This window comes from Phyllostomus hastatus, unplaced genomic scaffold, assembly GCF_019186645.2.
Source record: "Phyllostomus hastatus isolate PE091 unplaced genomic scaffold, TTU_PhHast_1.1 phas_contig_16, whole genome shotgun sequence".
Taxonomy (NCBI): Eukaryota; Metazoa; Chordata; class Mammalia; order Chiroptera; family Phyllostomidae; genus Phyllostomus; species Phyllostomus hastatus.
Window position 1 is genome coordinate 12,051,150 of NW_025333643.1, and position 26,750 is coordinate 12,077,899.

At 36.2% G+C, this 26,750-nt stretch overlaps 1 protein-coding gene and 1 pseudogene across 3 annotated transcripts in view; one reads left to right on the top strand and one right to left on the bottom strand.

The window, feature by feature from the left end:
- The window catches only part of CACNA2D3 (calcium voltage-gated channel auxiliary subunit alpha2delta 3), an 857,676-nt gene that overhangs the window by 797,970 nt on the left and 32,956 nt on the right, over window positions 1-26,750 (top strand). For all 3 annotated transcript variants that reach the window (XM_045832366.1, XM_045832367.1, XM_045832368.1), the window contains one exon: window positions 3,041-3,152. In XM_045832366.1, coding sequence (XP_045688322.1) covers window positions 3,041-3,152 — 112 coding nt within the window. The remainder of the gene's footprint in view (window positions 1-3,040; window positions 3,153-26,750) is intronic.
- LOC123814629 lies at window positions 7,735-7,828 on the bottom strand (annotated as a pseudogene).

Below are 26,750 nucleotides of genomic sequence, written 5' to 3' on the forward strand. Positions count from 1 at the left end.
CCTGCAGACAAAAACAGAAGTATTGGATAAGAACTGGGAAGGGAATAGTATGCGCACCACTGGCCTCCCTGCATTGTTACTGTGGGGCTCAGCCCCTAAAATTGCCCTGCCTTCCACCTGAAGACAGGCAGTTTGCCACTAAGGACTCAGATTCTCATATTTCTTTTGTCAATTTTATTCAGGAGAATTATTCATTATTCAGCAAGCATGCAATGATAGTCTCTGAGAGCTAGCACTACAGGGCAGAAGGGGACAGACAGTGTTTCATTCCTGGCCCTTTGGGAGCATGACAACTACCAGCACTGTGCCTTCAGTGCAGTCAGGAGTCAGTGAGGCAACCATCTGCTTGTCTTTTCTAACCAAAGGGTTCAATGAAATACCATAGGCAGAAGTCACATGGCAGTAAGTACAGCCACTTAAATAGCATTGCCAGTGTGCTAGACACTTACCATTATTAATTCATTTGATTCTCAAATAACCATGTAAGTTAGCACTGTTATCACCATTTTGCAGATGAGGACACAAAGGCACGGAGAGGTTAAAAACTTATCTGAGGTCATACAGCAAAGGCAGAATACACAATCCCTAGAGTTTGTCCTTAGCTACTAAGCAATGAGCCCAACTCCTGGCATGTGGATGGAGCACTCTAGAAAGATAGCATTTCATGAAGGTTGTGTGTGTGCCCGTGCAGGTGTGTCAGTCTATTGAGAACTATAGTGCGTTAGTTTATTTTTCCCTCAGAACAATGCTGTGAGTTAGCATGGGCATCTCCTCTTTATGTCAGTGACCCAAATCAGCTGTTCTACACTTAAAAAAAAGTTGATTAAGAGTCTACTTCTTTTTGTTTTATATAGGAAAAAAATTACAGTGTACTACACTAATATCACAAACACCAAATTAATTTCCTCAAAACAATTAAAGCTCAGTGGAAAGAGTATATTATTTAAAAAATCACAACAGAATATAAATGCTTAGAGCATGGTTTCCTGATAACCCAATGATTATCGCATTAATGTTACCAAACAATTGCTTTGCATTCAGTAACCCCATGATGACTCACTCAGTGCCAGAAGCCTCCCAGATGGGCATTCCACAAAACATCTACCCATGGTTCTGAAATCCAACCAGTTGTATTTTGAATATAAACGAGACTTTGTGTACACAACATTTTCTTAAAATACTATTAAGTTTCACAATTGTAAATGTAAATTATACATGCACATATAACATATCTGTAATATGTTTAAAAATACATGTTTACATTTTATATAAATATATGTTTATGTTTTACATAAACATCAGTCAAAAACATTGCATAGAGTTTGGGTGCAGGGAACCAGTAAACATTCTCCTGGGAAAATGTTAAGGAGAAGACTTCCAGTGAGGATAATTTGTGCTACTGGCACCTCCATTTTACAGACAAGAATACTGAGTGTTGGTTAGCTGGAAGTGATGGAGCTAGGATTTGTGCTCTCAACTTCTCTGACTTGAGAGCCTTCAACCCTAACCACTAGGTTATACCAGCTATCATCCTCACTTACATGTATATATATATATATATATATATATATATATATATATATACATGTATATATATATATATAAATAAATGTTGTTTATATATATACATGTGTATATATATATAAATATATATATATATTTAAAAGTGTTTCAATTATAGTTGATGTACAACATTATATTAGTTTCAGGTTGGATTAGACTCTTATATACTTTATAAAGTGATCACCCCAATAAATCTAGTACCTATCCCACACCATCTATAGTTATCACAAAATTATTGACTATGTCCCCTATGCTGTACTTTACATCCCTGTGACTATTTGGTAACTACCAGTTTGTACTTCTACGTCCCTTCACCTCAGGCCACCCCTACCCCATCTGGCAACCTTCAAAATGCTCTATCTACAAGTCTGTTTCTGTCCTGCTTGTTTGTTTATTCTGTTCTTTAGATTCCACATATAAATGAAATCATTGGCCATTTGTCTTTCTCTATCTGACTTATTTCATTTAGCCTGATACCCTCTAGGTCCATACATGTTGTTGCAGAGGGCCAGATTTCATTCTTTTTAAAAGTGAGTCATATTCCATTGTATATATGCACTGCTGCTTCTTTATCCAGTCATCTGTTGATGGACACTTAGGTTGCTTCCATATCTTAGCCACTGTAAATTCTGTCATCCTACTTTTAATGTTACAATGGCTTCATTAGAATGCAGCTTTATTTTTGTTTTTGTTATTTACTATTATTGCTATTATTATTATTAACTGACACTTACTTAGCACTCATTGTGTTCCATGTACTGTACTAGGTACTCAACATATATTATTTACTTCTCACATCAACTTCTTATGGAAGACCTATATTATTCCTCAATTACAAATTTTAAAAAATTGAGACTTAGTGAGGTTTTAGAAAGTGTGCAATGGGACATAACTTGCTGAGATAATTTAATTAGCCACAAACCTTCACTGAGTGCCTACTAGGTACTCATTTATGTGCAGTGTTATTTACTGCTGTATTACTGGACAAGGAACTTCATAATAGTAGGATTAAGCTCATGGCTTTGGTTCAAAGGCATTACGTATTTTACTAGTCCATATTTCAATTTTGTTCCTGTAATAAAACCATGCAATTGTATCATGACCTTTGTCTCACCCTAAATAATATGGTGTAACATATTTTATATATTTATTTAGGTATACATATGTGCTTGTTGCTAAGTTCAAGTAAGTCTGAGGTCAAAGACCCGGTGACTGATGTCCCAGAAAGTAGAATTCTTATGATGCATAAATGATAGCTGATCAAGCCAACACAACTGCTTGAGGAATTATAGCTTATAGAGTTGCTTGGCAGATGAAACCACTTGACTAATTAGAAAATAATGCATTATGCTGTGCCTGGAAAAATCACAGAGCAGCAGGAGCGGGGCTGTGTTCTGAGTTCCTATGGGCTGCCAGTCTCAATAAGGCCTGTGCCTTGTGTTTGTTATCTTTTTCTTTTTTTTTCTTATCCCTACAGCCCAGAAATTGAAACAGACCCTGGAGCCTTGTGATACTGAATATCCAGCATTTGTCTCTGAGCGCACCATCAAGGAAACCTCGGGGAACATTGCTTGTGAAGACTGCTCCAAGTAAGGCCCCACCCTTCTGCTCAATAGGAACTTGCCCAGATGGGCCAATGCACCTGGCAGCACAGGATTGCATGGAGAGATGGAAGCATGGCTGCCCTCTTGTGTGAGGAAGTATTTCCATCAGCTTGGAAGAAACATCACTTGGCTTTGTTAGAGAGATCACTTAGAGTTTGGGAAGCATTCAGAATGCATTAGAATGCATCCTAGAATATGGGTGATTTATAGTTATGTTTGTTGGTGGTTGGAAAAAGTCCTAATTGGTGTTTCCCTAATGGACAGTTGACAATTGCAGCTATCTGTTCGAGGTGTCTTTACTGAACACACCAAATCTTCAGGATTCACTGAAATCTGATGATTGAAAGTGATACTTGTTATGATACTTGGCCATTTAATATGCATTTCCCTGATTACTAATTTGGGTGTGCCTTTTTAAAAAAACAGTTTCATTGGTCATATGGGGTTCCTGAACTCTTCATTCCTGTATTCCTATTGGCAGTTCTCTGTTGGGAAGTGGATCTAGTCATACTGATTTGAGTTTGGGATACAATTTCTTTGCAGTTATATGATCTGTATATGTGCCTTCCTATTCCTGGGTCTGTCTCTTCACATTTATAGATGTCCTTAGATGCACAGAAATTTTCTTTTGCTTTTATTTTAATGTAGCCTAATTTGTTCTTTATTCTTTGATTTATGTATTTTGTTCCTTGTTTAAGAGATCAGTCTCTGCCCTAATGTTATAATGATACTCCCACGTATTTTTATTCCGAATGCTTTAAAGGGTTGTCTTTCGCATTTAAGACTTTAATCCCCCTGGAATTTGTGTGTGTGTGGCATGAGGTAGAGTCTAGTTTGGTTCTTTTCTGCATAGTTGGCCTTTTAACTAGCACTTTTTATTGAATAGTCTTTATTCCCCAATAAATTTATTATGACACCTGTGTCTTGGTCTGAGTTCCCATCTATATGAAGATCGATTTACAGGTTTTATGGTTTGTCAGTACCTATATCAGCACCCCGTCTCTTTAAATATTATGGTTTTATAGTAGGACTTGTTATTTAGAACAAATATCCTTTCATTATTCTTCTTCTAAGTCATCTTGGCTATTCTTGCCTCTTTACTCTTTCACATTAATTTTAAAATCAGCTTGTTAATTTCCATTACTTACATTAGGGTTTTGATTAAAATTGCTATGTTATGTATTAATTTGAAGATAATTGCTGTGTTTTATGTTATTGGAACTTTCCCCCATAAACTAAGTATATCTGTTTCTTTACATGTCTCTGTCTATGGTTTTTATACAGTTTAATAATTTTACATTAGATTTATACCTTGACATCTTATAGTTTTTCTTGTTATCATAAATGGTCTATATTTAAAACTACATTTTCTAATTGGTAATTGCTAGCATATGAGAATATCACTGATTTCTGTACATTGAGTATCTTATACACAACAAACTGCTAAATGTTCTTTCAGATCCAACGGTTTGTGTATAGATTCCCTTAGGCTTTTTGCAGAGACAGTAACATCACTTGTGAAAATTTTCTTTCTAATATTTATACTTAATTATTGTTTTATATTTCATTGCACTGGACTTCTGACACATAGTTGAATTGAAGCAATAGAGTAGATAACCATGTCTTATTCCTAATTTAAAGGAATTGCTCCTAATAATTCCATGTTAGTTATGATGTTTGCTATAGGGTTTTTGAAGTTGTAGTAAATTATAAACAATATAAAATTTACCATTGTAACTATTTTTAAGTGTACAATTCAGGCACATTAAATAATTCATGATGTTGTGCAACCATAACTATTATCCATTTCCCAAATCTCTGTAGGTTTTTGGTAGTTAACCATTTATTAAATTAAGAAACTTCTTCAAGAGTGTTTAGTGCTACTATTATTGTTCGAAACTTGGATGTTGAACTTCAGACTTCCAGCCAAGATGGAGGGATAGGTAGATACACTTTGCTTCCTTGCAAAACTAAAAGTAAAACAACAACCAATTTAAAAACAAAAAACAACCAGAACTGCCAGAAAATTAAACTGTATGGAAGTCCAACAACCAAACAGTTAAAGAAGAAACATCCATCCAGACTGCACTTCAGTGCAGTGAAGTGGGTTGCCCTGCCCTTGCAAAAACCTAAGGCTCCTTTCCTTACAATATAAAAGGTGCACTGAGACAAAGAAATATGGACCAAATGAAAGAACAGATCAAAACCCCAGAAAAAGAACTAAGCAATGAAGATATAGCCAAACTATCAGATGCAAAGTTCAAAACACTAGTATTCACAATGCTCACAGAAATGATTGAGTCTGGTCACAAAATGAAGGAAGAAATGAAGTCTACACAAAGTGAAACAAAGGAAAATATACAGGGAACCAACAGTGAAGGGAAGGAAACTGGGACTCAAATCAACAATTTGGAACACAAGGAAGAAATAAGCAGCCAACTGGGACAGAATGAAGAAACAAGAATTCAAAAAAAATGAGAAGAGGCTTAGGAACCTCCAGCACAACTTTAAACATTCCAACATCTGAATTATAGGGGTACCAGAAGAAGAAGAGAAAGAGCAAGAAATTGAAAACTTATTTGAAAACATAATGAAGGAGAACTTCCCCAATCTGGCAAAGGAAATACACTTCCAGGAAGTCCAGGAAGCTCAGAGAGCCCCAAAGAAGTTGGACCCTAGGAAGCATACACCAAGGCACATCATAATTACATTACCCAAGATTAAAATCAAGGAGTGAATCCTAGAAGCAGCAAGAGAAAAGGAGACAGTTACTTACAAAAGAGTTCCCATATGACTGTCAGCTGATTTCTCCAAAGAGACCTTGCAGGCAAGAAGGGGCTGGAAAGAAGTATTCTAATTCATGAAAGGCCTACATCCAAGATTACTCTATCCAGCAAAGCTATCATTTAGAATGGAAGGGTAGATAAAGTGCTTCCCAGATGAGGTCAAGTTAAAGAAGTTCATCATCACCCAGCTCTTATTATATGAAATGTTAAAAGGACTTATTTAAGAAAAAGAAGATGATAAAAACTATGAACAATAAACTGACAACAAACTTACAACTGTCAGCAACCGAACCTAAAAAACAAACTGAGCAAACAACTAGAACAGGAACAGAATCACAGAAATGGAGATCATATGGAGGGTTATCAATGGGAGGTGGAGGAGGGAGAATGGGGGAAAAAGTACAGGGAATGAGAAGCATAATTGGTTGATACAAAATAGACAGGTGGAGATTAAGAATATGTAATAAGGAGATGTAAAAGCCAAAGAACATACATGTGTGACCCATGGACATGAACTAAAGGAGGGGAAGGGGATGATGCAGGAAGGGTGGTTTTAGGGAAGAAAGGGATAAAGGGGATAAAAAAAATAGGGCAACTGTAATAGCATAATCAATAAAATATACTAAAAAATGGATGTTGAATTTTATTAAAATTTTTTTCTACATACATTACAAAAATAAGTTTAATTCTTAATATATTGTGTTACATGGGTACAATCTTTAAATTTTTTTCATTCATGAACTATATATACCATAAATATCTTTAATAGCAGATGGGTTGTCTAATGTGAAAAGATACTTGCTTTCCCATGATGGACTTTCATTGTTTGGATTACAGAAAGCAAAAACATATTTCAGGATTAATTTGCTCATATTATATGAGCACAGAAGTTTTGCATCTGTGCTCACCAAGATGAATGGGTAATACTTTACCTTTTTTGTACTGTCATTTGACTTTTTTCTTATTGTGATTTTATTGTCACAGTATTACTTAGAGAATTTCCCCTGTTTCTCTAATATCTTAACATTTTGTGTAAGATTAAATTATTTGTTTTTATAGGTTTGGTAAAATTCATTAAACTATCAGTAATTGATAGATTTTTGTTTGTTTCTGTGTGAACAAATTTTCAAATACTGAATTAGTTTCTTTAGTGGGTTGCTATCTCTTTGGAATTTCTATTTCTTTTTGAAATGACTTTGGTGATTATATTTCTTAGAAAATTGCCTATTTCATCTCACTTTTCAAGTTTAATGCATGCATTTGTTAAAAGTATTATCTTTGGATTAAAAATGCTACCTTATTGGTGATTTTCCTTTTTTAAACCAATCTGTCCCCCTCTCTCTCTCACCTCTCCCTCCCCTTTCCTTCCTCCCTCCTCATCTCCTCTCTCTGTCTCTCTCTTTTCCTAACTCCCTCCGACCTTCCCATGTTTCATGTTTCCTCCCCTCCCCATACTGGTAGAAATATGTTTGTTTGGCTTCTCTTTTCCAAGAGGAATCATTTAGTATGTTTGATTCTTTCTGCTGTTCCTTTGACTTTCTATTTTATTTATTTTGTTTCTTATCTCTATTATCATCTTTCTTCTGTGTTTTGGGAGTTTATTCTTTTCTTTAATTTTATAATATTTTGTGTTTGCTGCTTATGTTTTCATCTTCATTAATATATATAATACATTATATACATACAAAATTTCTCTATACATTGTAGGTTCTCTCTATAAATTTAATATATAGGGCTTTTATTATTATTGAACTAATAATTTTTTAATTTTCACAATTTTTCCATGTGTCCAAGGCATGAACCAGGCATGGGCACAGACCAAAAGCCAACCTGGGATAAACAAGGAGTTACTTTGTCCCTGGCTGATATGAGACAAGTAATTTTCACAATTTTTGATCTATAATATTTAAATAGTCTTTTAAGATTTCCTAATATGAGGGGTTTGAGGCTTTTAAAAAATTATTGATATCTAATTAAATGACATTGTGGTCTGTATAACATATGTTTTTTAAAATGTATGGAGACTTGCTTTGTGTTCTAGTACTTGTCCATGTATTACTGAAAGCAAGTTTCATTCTCTAGCAGCTGGGTACAGGGATTAGTATGTTCATATGTATCTATTGGCTCAAGTGTTCCCAAGTTGGTTTTGAGAGGTATCTATTTTATTTTACTTTTATTAATTTTTTCAATTACAGTTGACACAATATTATAAGGGGTGTGTATTTTAGATGGTAATTAATCTCTTACTGGCTTAAGGATTTTTCAACCCCTTTGTGTCATGAAGTTCATTTTGCTTTCTATGTTTTGAAGCTATGTTACCATGGATATCTATGTTCAGGATTGGTATAGCTTTCTAATAAATCATTCCTTTTATCACTATGTAAAACTTCTTTTCTCTTTTTTTCTTTTAATTGTTGTTCTGTTACAGTTGTCCCAATTAAAGTCCTTTATGTTTTCATGTCTATTTTGTTTGCTAATAGTATAGGCACAGTAGATCTTCTTTGGGTAACACTTCCTAAGCATATTTCCCCCTTTCCCTCCATTTTCAATTCTGTTTTGTCATGGTGCATTGGGATTTGTCTTATAAATAGCTGAATATAGCTGGATTTGAGATACCTTTCCTTGTTATTGGTAGATTTATTTCTACTGTCATTTTATATGCCCTCTATTCTTCTTTTTCTTTGCTTTTTTTCCCTTCTGTTGGATTTATTGTTTTCTCTACTCCTTTTCTCCCCCTTACTAGTAGTGAAGTTTACACTCTTTATTTTTTTCAGTCGTTACCTTAATGTTTTAAACGTGCTTTAACTGCTCAGGATTGTTCCCTCCTCCAGGACAAAACTTAGAATTCTCTAACCTAGATTACCTTGCATCTTTTTCATGTAATATGTTTTAACACCTTAGTTCTACCATGTTTTTAAACCCACTGTACATTGTATTAATCTTGTTCCTGCCTATGGTAAGTTAAATGTTTACCAATCTGTTTTTTTTTAACCATTGTTTTTTTAACAATGTTTTTTTTAAACATTGGTAAAATGTTTACCAGTCTTGTTTTTTTTTTTTTAAACCATTGCATTTCTGTTTTAAAGTACTTTGGAAGTTGTTTTCAAGAATGATCTGGGAGTGGTAAATGCTTTCATTCTTTGTCAAAAACACATTATTTGGTAGGTATTCTGAAGGGATAATTTAACTCCATGGTATCTAAATACAAATATTTTAAAGATATTATTCCTTTATCTTCTGACTTCTAGTTTTTCACCTTTGTAAGTAGTCTGGCTCCCTACCCATCATGCTCTTAACCAGTTAACTCCCTCTTTAGTGTTCTGAAATTTCACTAAAAAATAAACTATGTTTAGATATAAGTTTATTTCTGTTTATTTATATACTTTGTTCTGAATAACTTCCTTCAACTTAACTAGAGTTCATTATTTTCCTTTTTATTGTATCTCGTCTGCTACTTAGAGAGAATGAATTGAGTTTTTAATATGCCTCTCTTTCATTTTTTCTTTTCTAGAAGGTTTATTTGCTTCTTTTAAAAATTTGCATATTCTTTTATGTAGAGTCTTATTCTTAAGTTTCCTATACCTAATTCTAAAGGCTTTTAAAGATTATTTTAGTAGTTTAAATTTTGAGGGTACCAATCCTCTTGTTTTTTGTATCTGCTTGCTTTCATCATAGATTTTTGTCCAAGTGTTTTGTCATTTTTGACTCTAAACTGATCTTTACTATTAAATATTATTTTTGTAGGAACAGAATAGAGCTTGAGTTTCTCTTCACAATAGATTTCTATCTTGTCTTCAATCATGTATACTATTTGTATTGACTGGCTGGGAATAGTTGTTAGATAAGCTTTTGTGTTTAGGAGTTTCTGCATCATATAATTACAGTAAATATTTTTCCTAGGCAACATAAGTTTAGGCATAAAGTTTGATTTCTCATGCTAATGTCAGAGCCCTAGACAACACCAGATTTTCAGCTTTTTACACTTAGCTATAAATGTACGAATTGGTTTTTAGTATCTTTTCTGGTAATTACATTGACACATGCTTGTTTTATTTTACTATTTCATTCCACATGTCTAAGTGTCTAGAAAACAATGCCTTCCACTACTTTCCCAGTCTGCCTTGATATGGTTTTCCACTGACTTAGGACATCTGAGAGCAACCACAAGCAAGCGCTGAGGTATAATGGTTTAGTGCAGTAGCTGTGCAATCAAGAGAGTCCAGAGTGTGAGTCCTAGTTCAAGCAAATGCTAGCTGTGTGACCCCAAGCAAGAACCTAAACACTCTGAAATTCAGCTTCTCTTGGGAAATTTGGGGGATACTAATAGTATACATATCATAGACTTGTAAGAGTGTAGTGGGAAAATTTATGTTGTGAATTTAACATAATGCCTGAAATGGGGAATACTTAACAAATGACCACATTTAATACAAGCATAATACCATATCAACTTAGTATAAAATAAATCATAAACCACTCTATTGAAATGTGAATTTTCCTTTTATAGTCTAATATCACTTCACTACTATAGTAAAGGATATAGCAAATATGTATCTCAGATGACAAATTCATTAAAGACTGTTGACAGTTCATGGCTCTCTGTGAAGTGAACTCCACTGATTTTATAATGATTTCAAACCTTTTCTTGACCAGAGAGATATTATATCCTTAGTCATCATAACTACAAACTCCACAAGGTAGATAGTATCTCTTAATAAACAATAAGTGGTCACACTTAGTATAGTAAATTAGGTTTCTTATTTCCATTCTAAGTCAAAAAACAAATAGAACCAACATAGATAATTGTTAAGGCAAGTAAAATGTTTTCTTATTGACTTGTAATTAAAAACCAACAGCATGACTGCAGTGTGATTAAAGTGAGTGACCTAAAGATTTCCAACTAAAGAGAAGACTACCTTTCATTCACCAGGAAGTTACTGCATTCCTGTTATGGTCCAGAAACTGCTGGAGCTTTGGGAAATCTACAGATAAGTATGATAAAAAGTTTATGCTGAAGGTGTTTTCACCTACCATGACTAGCCTGTTTCAGACCTTGAATTTCATGCTGGCTTGAACACTCACAGAAGGTTGGGAAGTTGAGGAAGGCCTTATACAACTTTCTGCCCCCCGTGAAAAGACACTGAGGACTTTGAAGAATTTTTCTTTCAAAGTTTTAGTTCAAGACCACCATCCAGCAGCTTAGTCATACATTATAGAAATTGAACAATAAAGACCTAGGGATCTGATGGAGAGAGAAAAAGGGACTTGTGCTTTTCCTCTCTTTTTAAATAAGCTTTTTATTGACATACCAGGTCTATCCAGAAGGTATCTAGACATGTACTATGAAAAATAGAGACATTTATTTAGGAGGATACAAGATACAAGGAACATTGTCCATAGGACAATGATGCTCCAGTCCTCTTCAAAGTAGGCACCTTGGGACCTCACACAGTTCTCCCAATCACCATCAGGTGCCCTGTTGTATTTTCCTGAGTCTCATCAATGGTCTGAAATCTATTCCTTTTCAATGGCGGATTTTTCTGGAGGGGAAAAAGCCAGAAGACATAGTGCGCCAAATCTGTACCATAGTGGGGCTGAGTCACCTGAGTGATTTGATGTTTCACCAAAAAAAAACTCTGCACAAGACATGAGTAGATGCTTTGTTGTGATGAAGCTGGCAATCACTAGTTGCCCATAGCTGTGCCCTTCTGAGTCATCTGAATAGCTTTAACTATTCCATGGAAGAATGTTTAGGTTTAACATAAAATTTGATGCAGATTTGTTGCTCATTCCACTCAGTCATTTTGAATGTCACAGCCACTCAGGATACATGCTCACTCGATGGCATCTACCACCCCCACTGACTAGTATAGTGAAGTCATCATTGTTCATGCATGTGCTTTCCAGTCCACCCTCCTTGGCTTCTACATTACATCAATGAAGCATAACTTCTTCTTGTTATTTTAACAATGGCTGGACTTTTCCTGGACAGACTTGTATAACAGATAAAGAAAAGTGTATAAACCATACATTTGCAGTTTGATGATTTTTCACAAGGTTAACACATCTATATAATTAGCACTCAGGTCAAGAAATGGAAGAACATTCAAGCTGCCCAGGAACCTCCCACCTGCTCCCTTCTAGTTACAACCTCATTTACCATAAGATAACTACTCTCTTGATTTCTTCCATGATAGATTGGTTTTACTTGTCAGCTTGTGAGATGACAGCTTAATTCATAAGATATGAGAGTTGATGTATGAATGGTTTTGAAGGAAGTTTCTAAGGAGTTCACTTGGAAAACAAAATAAGGTCATAGGGAAAAAACATTAAAGATACCTTAGGACTTTAGTAAACATTCCTTGTTTTTAAAAAGACTTTTTTATTTTTTAATTACAGGGGTACAATGTATGATTAGGCAGTTATATAACTTACAAAGTGATCACCCCAATAAGTTTATTACTCACCTGGCATCATAGTTATTAAAATATCATTGACTACATTTCCTATACTATACTTTATATTCCCATGACTATTTGTAATAACCAGTTTGTACTTCTTAATCACTTCTGCTTTTTTGCCCCCCTCCCCACTGCAATCCCTTACTATCTGGCAAACTTCAAAATGTTCTCTGTATCTATGAGTTTGATTCTGTTTTGTTTGTTTTATTTTATTTTGTAGATTCCACAGGTAAGTGAAACATATGGTATTTGTCTTTGTCTATCTGACTTACTTCACTTAGCATAATACTCTGTAGATCCATCTATGCTGTTGTAGATGGTAAGATTATTTTTTTTATGGCTGAACAATATTCCATTATATATATGTACAAATTCTTTGTCCATTTATCTATTGATGGACACTTAGTTTGCTTTCATACCTTTGTTATTGTAAATAATGCTGCAATGAACATATAGATGCATATGTCTTTTAGAATTAGTGTTTTGAGTTTCCTAGGGTATATACCCAGGAGTAGTATTACTGGGTCCTCTTTTCTCTTGTTATGTAGCCTATGTTTTAAAATCCATTTTTTCTGATATATGTATTGCTACCCTAGATTTTATTTTTGTTTTCTTAAAATAATTTTTTTATCCCTTTACTTTTGGTTTGTGTATCTTTTGATATGAAGTGAGTCTCTTGTAGGTAGCATATGTAAGGATTTGTTTTCTTATCAGTTCAATCACTTTGTGTCTTTTGATTAGAGCATTTAATCCAGGTACATTTAAAGTAAATGTTGATAGATATGTAGTTATTACTACTTTATAATTTATATTTTTTACCTTTCTTTACTTCTTAAAGAATTCCCTTTAACATCTCTCATGATACTGGTTTGGTGATGATGAACTCCTTTACCTTTTTCTTGTATGGAAGCTCTATCTGTCTTTCAATTCTAAGTGATAGCTTTGCTTGGTAGAGCAGGTCCTTGCTTTTCACCACTTGAATGTTTCCTGCCAATGCCTCTGGCCTGCAAAGTTTCTGTTGAGAACTCAGCTGACATCATGGGAGCTCCCTAGTAGATTTTCTAATTTTCTCTTGCAAATTTAAGGTTCTCTTTGTAACTTTTGGCATTTTAATTATAACATGTCTTGGTGTGGGCCTCTTTGGGTTCATCTTGTTTGGGACTCTCTGTGCTTCCTGGGCTTGTATGTTTATGTTCTTTACCAGGTAGGGGAAGTTTTCCATTGTTATTTCTTTGAAGAGTTTTAAAATTTCTTGCTCTTTTTCTTCTCCTTCTGGTGTCCCTGTGATGCAAATTTTGATACACTTGATGTTTTCCCAGAGGGCTCTTAAACTATGATCATTATCATTATCATTATTATTATTTGCTGTTCTGATTGGGTGTTTTCTGCTACCTTGTCTTCCCAAACACTGATTTGATCCTCTGCTTCCTCTATTCTACTGTTGATTCCCTCTAATGTATTCTTCATTTAGTTATTATTCTCTACATTTTTAACTGGTACTTTGTTATGTTTTCTATGTTCATTTTTATGTTTCCTATATCTGTTGAAGTTTTCACTAAGTTCATTGAGTATCCTTATAACCAATCTTTTGAACTCAGTGTCTGATAGAGTGCTTGTCTCCATTTTGTTTAGTTATTTTTCTGGGCCCAAATTTTTCATGACCCAAATGATCTATTCTTTCATTTGGGTCATGTTTCTTTGTCTCCTCATTTTGACCTCCTCCCTGTATTTGTTTCTATGTGTTAGGTAGAGCAGCTACATCTCCTGGTTTTGGTAGAAGGAGAGGCCCAGTGGTGCAGTTTCCCTGGTCACCTAAGCCCAGTACTCCAGGTGTGTTTCTTGTGTGGGTTGTATGTCACTACTCTTGTAGTTGACCCTTGATTGCTCTTGGTACTTCAATGGGAAGGACTGATCCTCAGGCTGATTGGCTATAACTACAGTGGAGAAGCTGTTGTGCAGAGGTTGACCCTATGGATCAGGATTTATTTAGTGGAGCTCTTGAGCCAACCAAGTCTGCACTTTGGGTGTGTTGTTTGTGGATCTGGTTGGGTGGTGCTCTGGTGTGGTCTGTAGCTGGCCACTGGATATGTTGGTTCTGAGGCCTCTCAGAAGGAAATCTGGTGCAAGCCAAGTTCAGCTGCTGCCTGTCCCCTGACTGGGGCCACTTCATATGAGCTACAAAGTGATTTGCAGATTGTTGCCACTTGTGCTGGCTTGGTGGTGCCTGGGAGAGGCTATGCTGCAAACTGAGGCTGGCTGCCACTAGTCCTGGATTTGGGGCTGCTTAGAAAGAGGTATGGGGCACTCCAAAGCCATATTCTACTTATTTGGGGTTCATGAATATTTGAGAGATTTTAGGAAAGTCTGCAGCATGAACCAAGACAGGCTGTTTGTATGGAAAAACTACTGGAAGTGGCTTAGGTGGGTCTGCAGGTTGGGTGGGTCAGGGTGTCAGGTAATCACTAGGGCAGGGAAAATGGTATTAGCCAGGTTGATGGAGACTCAAATATAGTGCCCACCTGTACAGCTGGATGGAGGAGGGCTCGGCAAAGAAACAATAGCACCTGCCAGCACTTCTGTCTGGAAGAAAGCTGCCACTCCAGCTCTCGCCATGATGCCAGGCAATTCAGCTCTTTTCATATGTCCCTGGTGCCTTCTGAGCAGCTGCACAAGGACTGGAGCTCAGAGAAAATGAGTCCAAATAAGTCCATTGTAACCTTTTTAAGAGGAATACCTGGGACTCCAGAAGCCCTTTATCTTACTCAGCCTCAATCCCCACCAGAAGTTATGGGTACTTCTCTTCCCAGCGCTGAAACCCTGGGCTGGGAAACCTGGTGTGGGAGCTGAGATATCCCTCCTGATTTTTAATCACCACATGTGGGTTTGGGATCAGCCTGTTCTACATCTGTACTTCTTCTACTAATCTCAATATGGCTTCTTCTGTATATTCTTAGTTATAGGACTTCTACTCAGCTAGACTTCAGGTGGCTCTCAATGATGGTTGTTCAGTACTTTAGTTTTAATTTTGATGTGATCTTGAGGGGAAGAGAGTACCACATTTATCTACTCTGCCATCTTGATTGGAAGCCTTCAATGAAGATTTGATTGTCTATTATATCCTAGACACTGGACTACTCCATGGGTAGACAGTGATGAATGAGGTATATGATGCCTGTTCTCCTGGGGCTCAGAGTCAAGTATCTAGGCGATGTGAAAATTCTATGTTGAGTGCCAGAATTAGTGTTATATGTGAGCAGAGAAAGGGGGCTTGGGTTGGTCACAAAAGGCTTCCCAGAAGAAGTGGCCAATAATTTAAGGCCACCAGGATGCAGCAGAGTTAGCAAGTATGAGTACCCAGGCAGAAGGAAAAGCCTTGTGTAGGTGAGAAAGATTGTGGTTTGTTCTACAAATTGTTAGAAGTTCAGGAAATCTGGAACACAGAGTTGGGGGTGAGGAGAGATGACAGAGGAGATAAGGAATGAGTAAGGGCCAAACTGTGTTTCCCCCTTGATCCTCTCAAAGAGAACTCCTCCTTTGAAATATTTCAAATACTGAATTCAAGTGACTTCAAATGAAGTTGAAGGACACCAGTGTGGAGCAGCAGAAAGGTTCTTTTTCCAGGATTAGAAATTGATAGATCGACTGGGGTTGAATGAGAAATCAACTCATGACTATATTTTTATAGTCCAAAAACCTATGTGAAACTCTGTTATAAAATTAGGATATAATGCTCTCATATCATGTAAAAATAGGCTCATAAAAAGAGTCTCTTTGGAGGCTTGAGAAGGATTGAGCCCTTTTCTTCTTATCTTTCATATATTTCTTTCTGTCTTTCTTTGCTCCATTTTATGAAACAAATTTATTGGAAAATATATCTGAGTATTTATCAAAGTATTTATGAAGATAATATTTTCCATTTTGTGTGATCTTTGTATTCTTAAATGCAATATGTTAAGGAGAAAAATACTGATTTTTGTCATCTTTCCCTTCTTGATGGCCAGTAGATTTTTCAGTATAATGGCCATTATGTTTGGTGGCAACAAGAAAGACAAATTTGCACGTCTCTTCCACACATACTTCATGTAGAAATTCATTAACTTTTGCCTGGAAATAATGAGATTTTGTAAGACTAGTTCTCTGAGACAATTACTAATTTTTGACCAACTTTGTAGGTAACTTCAGGTCAGGGGCAGTGACATTCAAAAATAACACCATTCTACAGCATTTGGCTAGAAGTAACTTGGAAACTGAGTTTGGTGAAAATTATAGTATTTCAGAAATTACTCACTAAGATCTTTTTCAAAGAAAAACATCTTGCCTCCCACAATGGAACATACAAAACTATGTCCATTACAGACCATTCTCAAGGCAGCGATTACTTTCCTCCACAAGCAATGGCAAACCAGAGAGCAACAGTCCGAAAGAACTGTGCTTCCCATGGGAATAGGCTTCGTACTCTCAGACTGCCATTAACAGTCTTTCCATCTCCTGGAAGACATCCAATGACCTTGGTGCCTAAACATTTTGCTAGAATTCAGAAAACCATGTCATGTGGTTCTAGCCATACAGTGAAAGTCTTCTTGGTCTCCAATGATCTTTGAAGACTAGCTGATCCCAACTCCATTTCTGTGTCCTTTTCCCAGAATTCCTTGATGATTTTATGTGGAAAACACATCAAGAGGTGACTCAGTGGCTCTAAATAGAAACTTTTAAATTGGCAACTCCAAAAATGGGCATATATCTGTCTATATTATAGACAGATATATTATAACAGAGGGGTAGTATGCAGTGTTTAAAAAAGGATTTTCAAAAATATAGGGTTTATTAAGAATGTAGGAGCCTAAAAGAAAATAAGAATTTACATAAGAATGTCATTAGGGTTGGTGGTTTGGCTGCTTTAACCAATAATTTTTGTCATTCAATATCCCACTGATTATTAAATTAATCTGTTATTCAAACAGCAATCAAAAACAAGTCAGCCCATATTTTCTGGGCATTTGTGACTGTCAACGAGTTTAACAAAACTGAATATCTAAAAAGAATATAATGTTTAACTGTTTTCCAATACATTGCGTTTCATCTCAATACCCCTTTAACCTTTCCTGAGAAAAGAATCCACAAAGGTTTCTTTGGAATGAAAATCAATGGCTGACTGAATTAAATAGTTATAGCCAGTTAAAAAAAATAAATAAAACATGTGTAACATTTGCAATGCCAGAGCTTTAATAATCTTGTCACATTTCAATGCTGACAAGATATTAATTTCTAAAGCAAATCATTTTTTTTAGTGTCTCTCTGTCTCCCTTTTTTGTTTTTCTTTTTGGTAGTATCACTCATCACTTTTATATAAATTATGTTGCCATCAGTTTCACTTTGGGATCTGAACACAAGTTTTGCTCATCTTTCTGGAAGCCCCAAAAGCTGTGGCTACACTTTTCTTCTCTCATCACTTCTCCCCACGCGCCTTTCATTTATCTGCTAAGCGGCAAGAAAGTAATTGGTCTCGAAGCTGTGTTGACATGTTTCGTGGGCTACAGTTCAGAGAACCATAGTTCAGGGATTCCATTTTCCTACAAACTACTCCAATTTCCTGTTGAGGTCTCATGCTGGGTGGGCCATTTACCACAAGTCTTCAGACTGTTCTCAGCAAATGCCCTGCAGGTGTTCTTACCAACTGGGCCTTCTGGAAATGACCTATAAAAGAGATCCATTGAACAATGGGGACATGGTGTCTTCCTTGAGTAAAGGCTGAGAGGATGGGCTTTGGGACTGGACTATAGTATGGACTACTACACTTAACAGTGCAAAGATTTTAACCAATTATTCCAATACTGTGTGTTTTAGTCTGCTCATCTCCACAAGGGATATAATACCTGTCGCATAGGATCTATATGTGGGTAAAAAAAGTATAATCCTCAGACTCAGCACAGGGCCCAGCACAGGGTAAATGCTTTATAAATGGAAGATATTTTTCTACAGCGCAATTCACAAACCCATGGGTGTTGACAGGGATGTAGGAAAGCCACAGAACTCCAGGCAGGCCCCCTCCCAGATTTCTTAGCCTGGAAGGTAAAGCTCATAGTTTAATCAGGAAAAGTAGTTGGTGAGGTTTTTGCTCCAATGAAATGATCCTAGATAAAGTAGATCTTGGATTTTTACCACTTCATAGATCTACTTGAGCTCTTGGTTTATCAAAAATTTAGAATTCTAAATTGGGGACTACACATTCAACAGTGATCAGATAATTCATTACACAAATTAGATACAGACTTTGCCAGTGGGAGTACATCCATGTCACGAATAATATAATTTGTAGGCGTTAAAATGTAACAGTTTTTAACCACTTAATTTGCAAGCATATGCTAATTTGTTGAAATATTTTTGTATCTCCTGCTCTACAGATTCTTGCCAAACTACTGTACTCAGTCTTGTTTAAAACATATAAATAAATGTGATTCAATTTCCCATGAAATAATCATTGGCCCTTTCAAATGGGCTTAGTTCACTTTTAAACAACTCAGCTTTCTACTCTATGGTGAGATTAACAACAAGGTTCAAATTCTTCCTTTTGGAGGTTGAGGGCTGTGTATTTATTCTCCTCTAAGTTTTCCACTGGTGTCATTTAGTCACTCACACCTTGCCATGTTGGTTGGTAATGTGCAGAGCTGTGGATCAACCAAGTCAAAATAGTTCCTGAAACTTTGTCCCACCCATGGGTGGTGGAGGACAACAGCCTCCTTCCCCTGTATGCTTGTGCTTCCAGTTCCACATTTCAGAAGGTGGTAAGAATAACTACTGGATTCTAAAAGTGACTTATTTCCATGACAAAAGATTTAAAATATGATTCTATCAAATCTAAATCTTTTCAATAGTTTGTCCTGTACCATTGAAGACATGACACTCATCCAGGCTACATTCTTTTTATATTATGGGTCGAACCAGGTTTGAATAATTCAATGCTCTTACCATGAACAACCTAGTTAGTGCTATTTCTGGCCGCTAAAAACATCTTGGCTTTAAACTTTAGAGAAGGACAAGGGGAGGTAAATGCTTATCTAGGGAGTTTTATTTTGAATTATTGAAATACCACCAGAAGTTGAAAATGTAGTCCAAAAGCATTAGAATAATTGGGATCAAAACCTTTTGATTTTTCTACCAATTCTTCTCAATCTCAATTCAGTGACGTACTTTACTGAAGACAGGACTTCACTGATCCTCTTTCTCAGATGCTCAGAGGGGAAAAAGGTGCCCTTATTACCAGACGCAATGATGATTACCACTTTGAGGTTTCAGATAGAATGGCCGTTGTTGTGTAAGTGTTGCTATCTTTACTTGCCCTTTGATAAGCAGTGTTTGGAGAGGTTTTAGTACAGGAAATGTTGTAAATTACTGTTTTCCCTCACGAGTCCATGATGCAAAATGAGAGGGGCACATGTCTGTAATGACTAGGCAGGTCTCTACCTGACATGAATTAGTCTCACAAACAATTTCCCATTTGTACATTTCTTAATGTGTGGGAAAGCGGGGTGGTAGCACATGTAAATTTGGCTGGACTCACAACCCAGGCAGGCTTTCCTCTTCCATGCTGGAGGGTAGGAGACCAGCAGAGCCAGGGAATATTTTTAGAATGTTTATTTGCATGTGGAATGGAGGGGTGCAGAACTGTACCCACACTATTGACGTTTGCAAGCTGCATTTCTGCGGTGCATTGTCTCCTTCCCAATGGCTGTTTGTGCTGTGACGCCCACCATCCCTACCTCAAAGAGCAGTCTGTGTTCCTCTCTTGGACTGCCCAGTGCTGCACCTGAAGTGGCTTAGCAAGTTGCCAACAGCCTATAGATGTGTGTTTATTAACTCTCCAGCCTGCCCTCCATTTGTTTAGCTTGGAAAGAGTTTCTATATTCCTATGGGTATTAAAAACCCATCTGATGTATTAAAGGAGCTCAAAAGATCAAAGTAGAAATGCTGCTTGAAATGCAGCATATTGAATACAGACACAAAATTTCTAAACACACACCACTTTTTCAGGGGACATTTTGATTATGCAAAAATGATCAACTTTTCTTTAGGACTTGGAATTTCTCTTTTTCTTCAGGTGACCTCCACTCCCACCTTTTTAGGATAACTCATGAGTTTGATAAGAAGATCCCTTGGCAACCCAGTGTAGAGGCAGACATTACATTTCAGTACAGTTCTCATGCCTAGGAAGATATAGCCCAAGAACCTTAACAAACACATTAGCTACTGGCTGATGACCAAGGTTCTTTGTGCATTTGGAAGGAAAATGTGTGGAGAGGGTACAAAATAAGGATCAGAATCACCCACGATCCATAATTAGTGGTGTAGATGATCAAAGTCAGAAGGATATGGGAGAAATGCTCAGGTTAGAATCATTATGGCCGAGGCCTCTCAAACAAAAAGTACTACACTCACTTTTAGAACACAAATTATACATTTCATGAATGATTCCATTTCTGTTTAAGTAATCTTGGGTTATTTTGATAAATCCAAACTTAAGTGAGAATTCACTTGTGATAATGGAATGCCTACTTTTTATCAAGAAGTTCATGTCCATTTCCACGTTTATTTTTCATTTTTTTCATTTCATCAGTGTTTCACTAAGTAGGAACCTGAGGCTCAAAGGAGTTAAATCTCTTTACCAGTGTTACAGAGCTACTAGTGCTAGATCTGAATTGGGTCAAGGTCTGCCTCACTCTGAAGCCTGACAGAATTCCTGTGGCATCCAGTGAAATGCTTCTTTGTCATAACACCAAGTCCCCTATGTAGCCACATGTCAGACTGAGTTCATCTCACCATCAGGGTTTGCTTGAAAACTGACAATGCCACTATTCACTTGACGCATGTTAAGACATCTACTAATACCCAATTTGAAAAAAGCCATATACTTCCTCAAGGCCAGTTTTGTGCAAATGTCCATCAGACCTTCTTGGGGGTTCTCTTGCAGCACTTACCTCATTAGTTTAAGCATCTGTTTATTTGTTTTCTCCCTTCACCAAATCAGGTGAAATAGGCTGGAACAGTGGTTAAATGTAGTTCTGGCTTTAGTGTCATGTAAACCTGGTTTTGAGTTTTCAATGCCATCACTTCCTTATTAGGCTACCAAGTGGCTTACTCCTCCTAGCTGCCAGGTACTTGTTTGTAAAAGGAAGATGCTAATAGTGCCTCTAGGGGGCTGGGTTGATGTGCCCATCACAAGGTACAATTATAACAAAGGTTACTTCCAACGTCTGGTAGTTAGCACTAAATAGCTGGGAGGTCTTATATTGAATTCTTTGTAGATGGAGACATGTCATGTTTAATTCCTATATTCCTAGTGCTTAACATAGGGCCTTGTATATAAAATAGTGGTCAGAAAATTGTTGATTGAAGCAGTTTCCCAAGAGAATAATAACTGTGTAAAGTGTGAGCAACAGGGGAGGGGTGGGTGTGTAATTCTAGTAGCTGAGACACCTGCTATTTAGTGTGATATTCGAAAACAAGCATCTGTTTTGAAAACAACTAGAAGCTCAGATTCCCAAGAGCCAGAAGAGAACTTTGTGATTTTCCTTAAGAAAAGAGAAGGTGGTCCAGTGAAGGGAGGGGGCTTGCCTGAGGTCCCAGAAGGAAGGAGCAGCTGTTGTCAGACACAGGGCCCAGCAGACAGCCTGCCATTCAGGACTCTTTCTGGGCCTCATTGCTCCTTCTCCATAGCTGATAGTTTCTAAATAGCTATTAGCTAACTAACTAAATACAAAAATAAGTATAAGGTGAGCAAAAGTAAGTTTACAGTCATGAGTTTGTAAAACACAGAGTTTATTTTTGTACTATTATTCATTAATTATTGAATTATTTTCCATCTGAATAACTGGAAGCCTGCTTTTGCCCCACCCTGTATGGTAAACAATTAGAATACATAGTACATAAGAATATATCATGAAAATTTGGTCTCCCCACCCATGACCCCTGCCGCCTCTCCAGAGGGACACCATTGTGTCCAGGGCCTAGTAGAGCCCTCCAGGGATGCCTTGTGCAAATGTAAGCATGTCGATATCCTGAATGTTTCACCACTCTTTTTAATTTTTTTCACAGAAATGATAACATACTGCACACACTGTACTCCTTTTTTTTTACTTGACACATGTGAAACTATCTTCACATCATTATATAGTGTTTTTGTTTTAATGGTTACCTGAGATTCCACTTTAGAGGATATTTTCATTTAAACCAAATTAGATTTTTTGTAGTTCCAAAATGTTGGCCACTTGAAACAAAACAGAAAGAAGTATCCTCAAGTAATACATAGTTTATTCATATGATAAGTTGCTAGAAGAATTGATGGTTAAAAGAGTAGGCATATTTGTAATGTTGACAGATCCTGCAAATATGCACTCTGGAGATATAAAACCAATTTTCCCTTCTACAAATGTATGAGAATATGTTAATTATACTCTTATCACTAAAATGTATTACAAAAGTGCCTTTTGCCAATCTGGTGGATGAAAAGTGGAGTGTCATTGCTATTTCTCTTTCTTTGTACTCTCTAATTATAGCCTTACCTCCATTTTCCTCTTGTTAGTCTTGTTAGTCTTATGTTATTACTCTCTTCTTTTAAGGTATTACAATTTTATAGTGATCTTATGTTATAAGAAAACTATTTATCCTATTTATTGCCTTAAAAACATAGTTCATTATAACTATTTTTTCATTACAAAAAGTAATACCTGGCTATTATGAAAGTGGTAGAGAATTATCTACTTTCTCTACCATTTATATCTGGAAGTAAAACTACTGATAAAATTTGGTAGATTTTCTTCCATTCTTTTCTTTTTCAAAATTGGCACAATATTATATTGTTTTATAAAATCTTTTCAAACTTGAAATGTCATAAGCATATTTTATTGCCCTTAAATATTTCTGCAACATAATTTTTAAAAACAACCACACAGTATGCAGATTTACTTGTTTCTTTAACTGCAATTAAGCTGTTTTTAAGTTTTCTGTATAAGTAATAGATGACTGTCTTTACTCCTAAAACTGTGTACCCAGGTAATGACACTTTAGTATCAGTTCCTAGAAGTAAAATAGTTGAAAACCATTCTTTATTAAGATGAATCTTGATAAGGGTTAGTTACAGATTATAGATATAAATGTTGATTTTTCTCTTGATTCCTTTTTCTTTTGCTTATTGTTTATTTTGGGGAATAGGATGTAATTTAGAGGTACAACAGGTAATAAGTAGAAGTTATTTTGTAAAAAAACTTCTCCAGGAAAATACGGTGCCAAAAGGGGGTGGAAATGTAGGTGGTATAAGCTTTTATTTCTCATGTTAAGGTGATAGATGATGTTTGTAACTTAGCCTAAGATATAAGGAAAATAGAAAATATAGCCATGATAGATAGGTTTATACATTTAATGCTTATGTTAGTAATTATTTATAAATCTCCTTACATTATTTTTTAAGTCCCATTTTAACAAAAGGTATTGACTTGTAGCAGGGTGCCAAGTTAATTATTTCAACTTAATAATAAGCAACATTAAACCAACATTACACAGGCCTGTGGAAGGGTCACAGAAGAAAATGAGCTTCAGAAACACTTTTTGAATGTGAGCAATGCTATAAATACAGCTAATCTGGAATGTTAAAGCAACATGAAAAATTATCAGGATGGATGAACTCTGATCAAAATGGGATGAAGTATGTGGTATATATAAAAAGTCACCCAGCTCTCTGAGCAGGCCTGTGTGTTCCAGAATGCATGTTTCATTCTACAGTAAATCTCTCAAATGAATTATGCTAATACTATTGATTCCAACCATTTCCTGACTGGCCTATTCATCTATTCTTATGTCATTTCTCTGATATAAAGAATCTGGCTTCAAATGCATGCCCGGCAAGCTCTGAAAATTGAATTCGTTGTTAAGAAAGGAGGCAAAACAAGGAATATATGATCTTGTTTTTTGTGTTTGGAAACTGTGCAGGCTGGAAAAAGAAGAGTTTGAATCATCAGTGTTTAGGATAATTCTAGAAACGCTTTCAAGCTTTGTCTCTACATGTTATATGAATAGGTAAATTCTGAGAAGCATCTAGTAACTCACAGGTTAGGGCAGAGGTTAAAATATATTGTCCCCAGTGATGGAGATGAATCAAGAGAAAGGCCTTGAATGCACATTATCTTGAATTCTCCACTTAACTTGGCTGTGGTAAATACAACATCAATTCCATCAGGTGTTTCCTGAACAGTGGTCTCAAGTTGTTTTAAAAAGTAAAATTGGACAACGTCAAAGTGATGGCTATTCTTCTGGGGGCACCTGTATTTGTGGGAAGTTTCATTAGACTATTAATCATGTAATAAGCCAGCTAGTGATACTGTGACTATCTCCTATCTCATTAGAATATCCATTGTGATTTATTTTTAAAATAGTCACCATGAGCAAAGGAATTTTACTTTTTCAGGTTTTTTAAGTGATGTCATTTTCTACATTTATTTTCTCTTTCAGAATATTTATCAATAGTTCGCAAACACAGGATGAGGCTCATCAGAATCATCTGGGGTTCCTTGTAGAAATGTATATTCCTGGGCCTCGCCCTGGACCCAGTGATTCCTGGTCTCCAGGGGTTGGGTCTGGGAATCTGTATTTTGGCCAAGTTCCCCAGGTGTTTCTGATGAATAGCCAGGCTGGGAGACTTCTGCAGGATCTCCAAGGATATAATACAATAGGATGTGACAGTACTTTCCTGGGCTTCATTGCCAAAAGCTTGATTCTCTCACCCTTTTTCTTATTGGCATAAACTCGGAAGAAGCCAGAAATAACTAAGAAAAGCAAAAAATTTTTAAAAATCCCTAAAGGTAAAGTAATGCCAAAAGTTTCATTTGGCGTTTCATGCCCCCACCCCAAGATTCAGAAGTTGTTTGTAATGATGTACCCTCATTGTGTGTTGCAGGTGTTCTTATAACACATCTGGGCGCAGAGAAAGATGGCTCACTAGTGTTTAACGTTGAGTTTATGGAAAATGGGTGATAGTTCAAAAGGGATGAGTAATCAATCATAAATGAGCAGTGAATCAGGGCTTCAGGAAAACCTGAACAGAATCTATCATTGACATTTCAGAAGGAAAATTTTGGAACTTGTGTCCTAGGATCTTGGAGAAAACAGGTAATACCTCCCTGCAGGAGGGTGTGCCCCACAATAAGCCAGGATGCAGGAAGTCAGGCATCACCTTCAATTTAGAAAGAGAAGAAAGTAAACAGGAGCGGATTTCTCCAGATTACCACGCAGTGATTTTTGAAGGAGGAGACAAATTAACTGCTTCGTGTATCATGGCAGACATTTCCTCTCTCATTTCAGTGTATGTTTTATTTCTTTTCACAAATTGTCTTCTACAATGTCACTTTTCTTCCCTGAAGTAGTTTTTTTTAACCCTAGCATTAAACATTTTTTAGAAAAAAACAAAACACTATAAGATACAGCCCTACTATTTTTAAATCAAAGTAAATATATTTTATTATATGCATTTATTTATGAAATAATTATTCCCTGTACACACATGTGATGACAAATAACACCATGATAAGCACCACATTAAAAATTGGATAGATTGGGCCCTTGCCTTTGTGTTCATAATCTTGTTGGGTGACCTTCCTGAGAAGTCATTTTATCCGCATAACAACTTATTTTACCTAATTTTGAAGACTCTCCTTCTCTTTCACTAAGATCTTTAATAAGGTAGTTGCTTCTGAAAGCTGGGCTGTTTTATCCAAAAAGACATGAAAACCTCAAACAACCAAATACATACTAAGTGCCTTCATTATCTTTTATTTTTTAAAGATGTATTTATTTATTTTTAGAGAGAGAGGAAGGGAGCGAGAGAGGGTGAAAACATCAATGTGTGGTTGCCTCTCGTGCACCCCCGACTTGGGACCTGGCCTGCAACCCAGGCATGTGCCCTGACTGGGAATCGAACCGGCGACCCTTTTGTTTGCAGGTCAGCACTCAATCTACTGAGCCACACCAGCCAGGGCACCTTCATTTTCTTTTAAACCTTTTATTTTTTGTCCTCCTTAAGTTATTATATATGGTATGGTAAACATACCAGTTACCATTTTTCATCCTAAGATTTTCATACTGGAGACATAGCTTGGGTTTCTTGAGGCCATGTTTGTCCAGTGTTTTTGAGAAGTGCTGTATGAAGATGTATTCATAGGTATGACATGAGATGCTGTAAGTGCACATATGAATATTCATCTACAAGAATTCAATAAAATGCTATATATGGATATATGACTGTACATCTACAGGCATGAAATTAAGTGCATTGTATGTGTATGAGAATATTA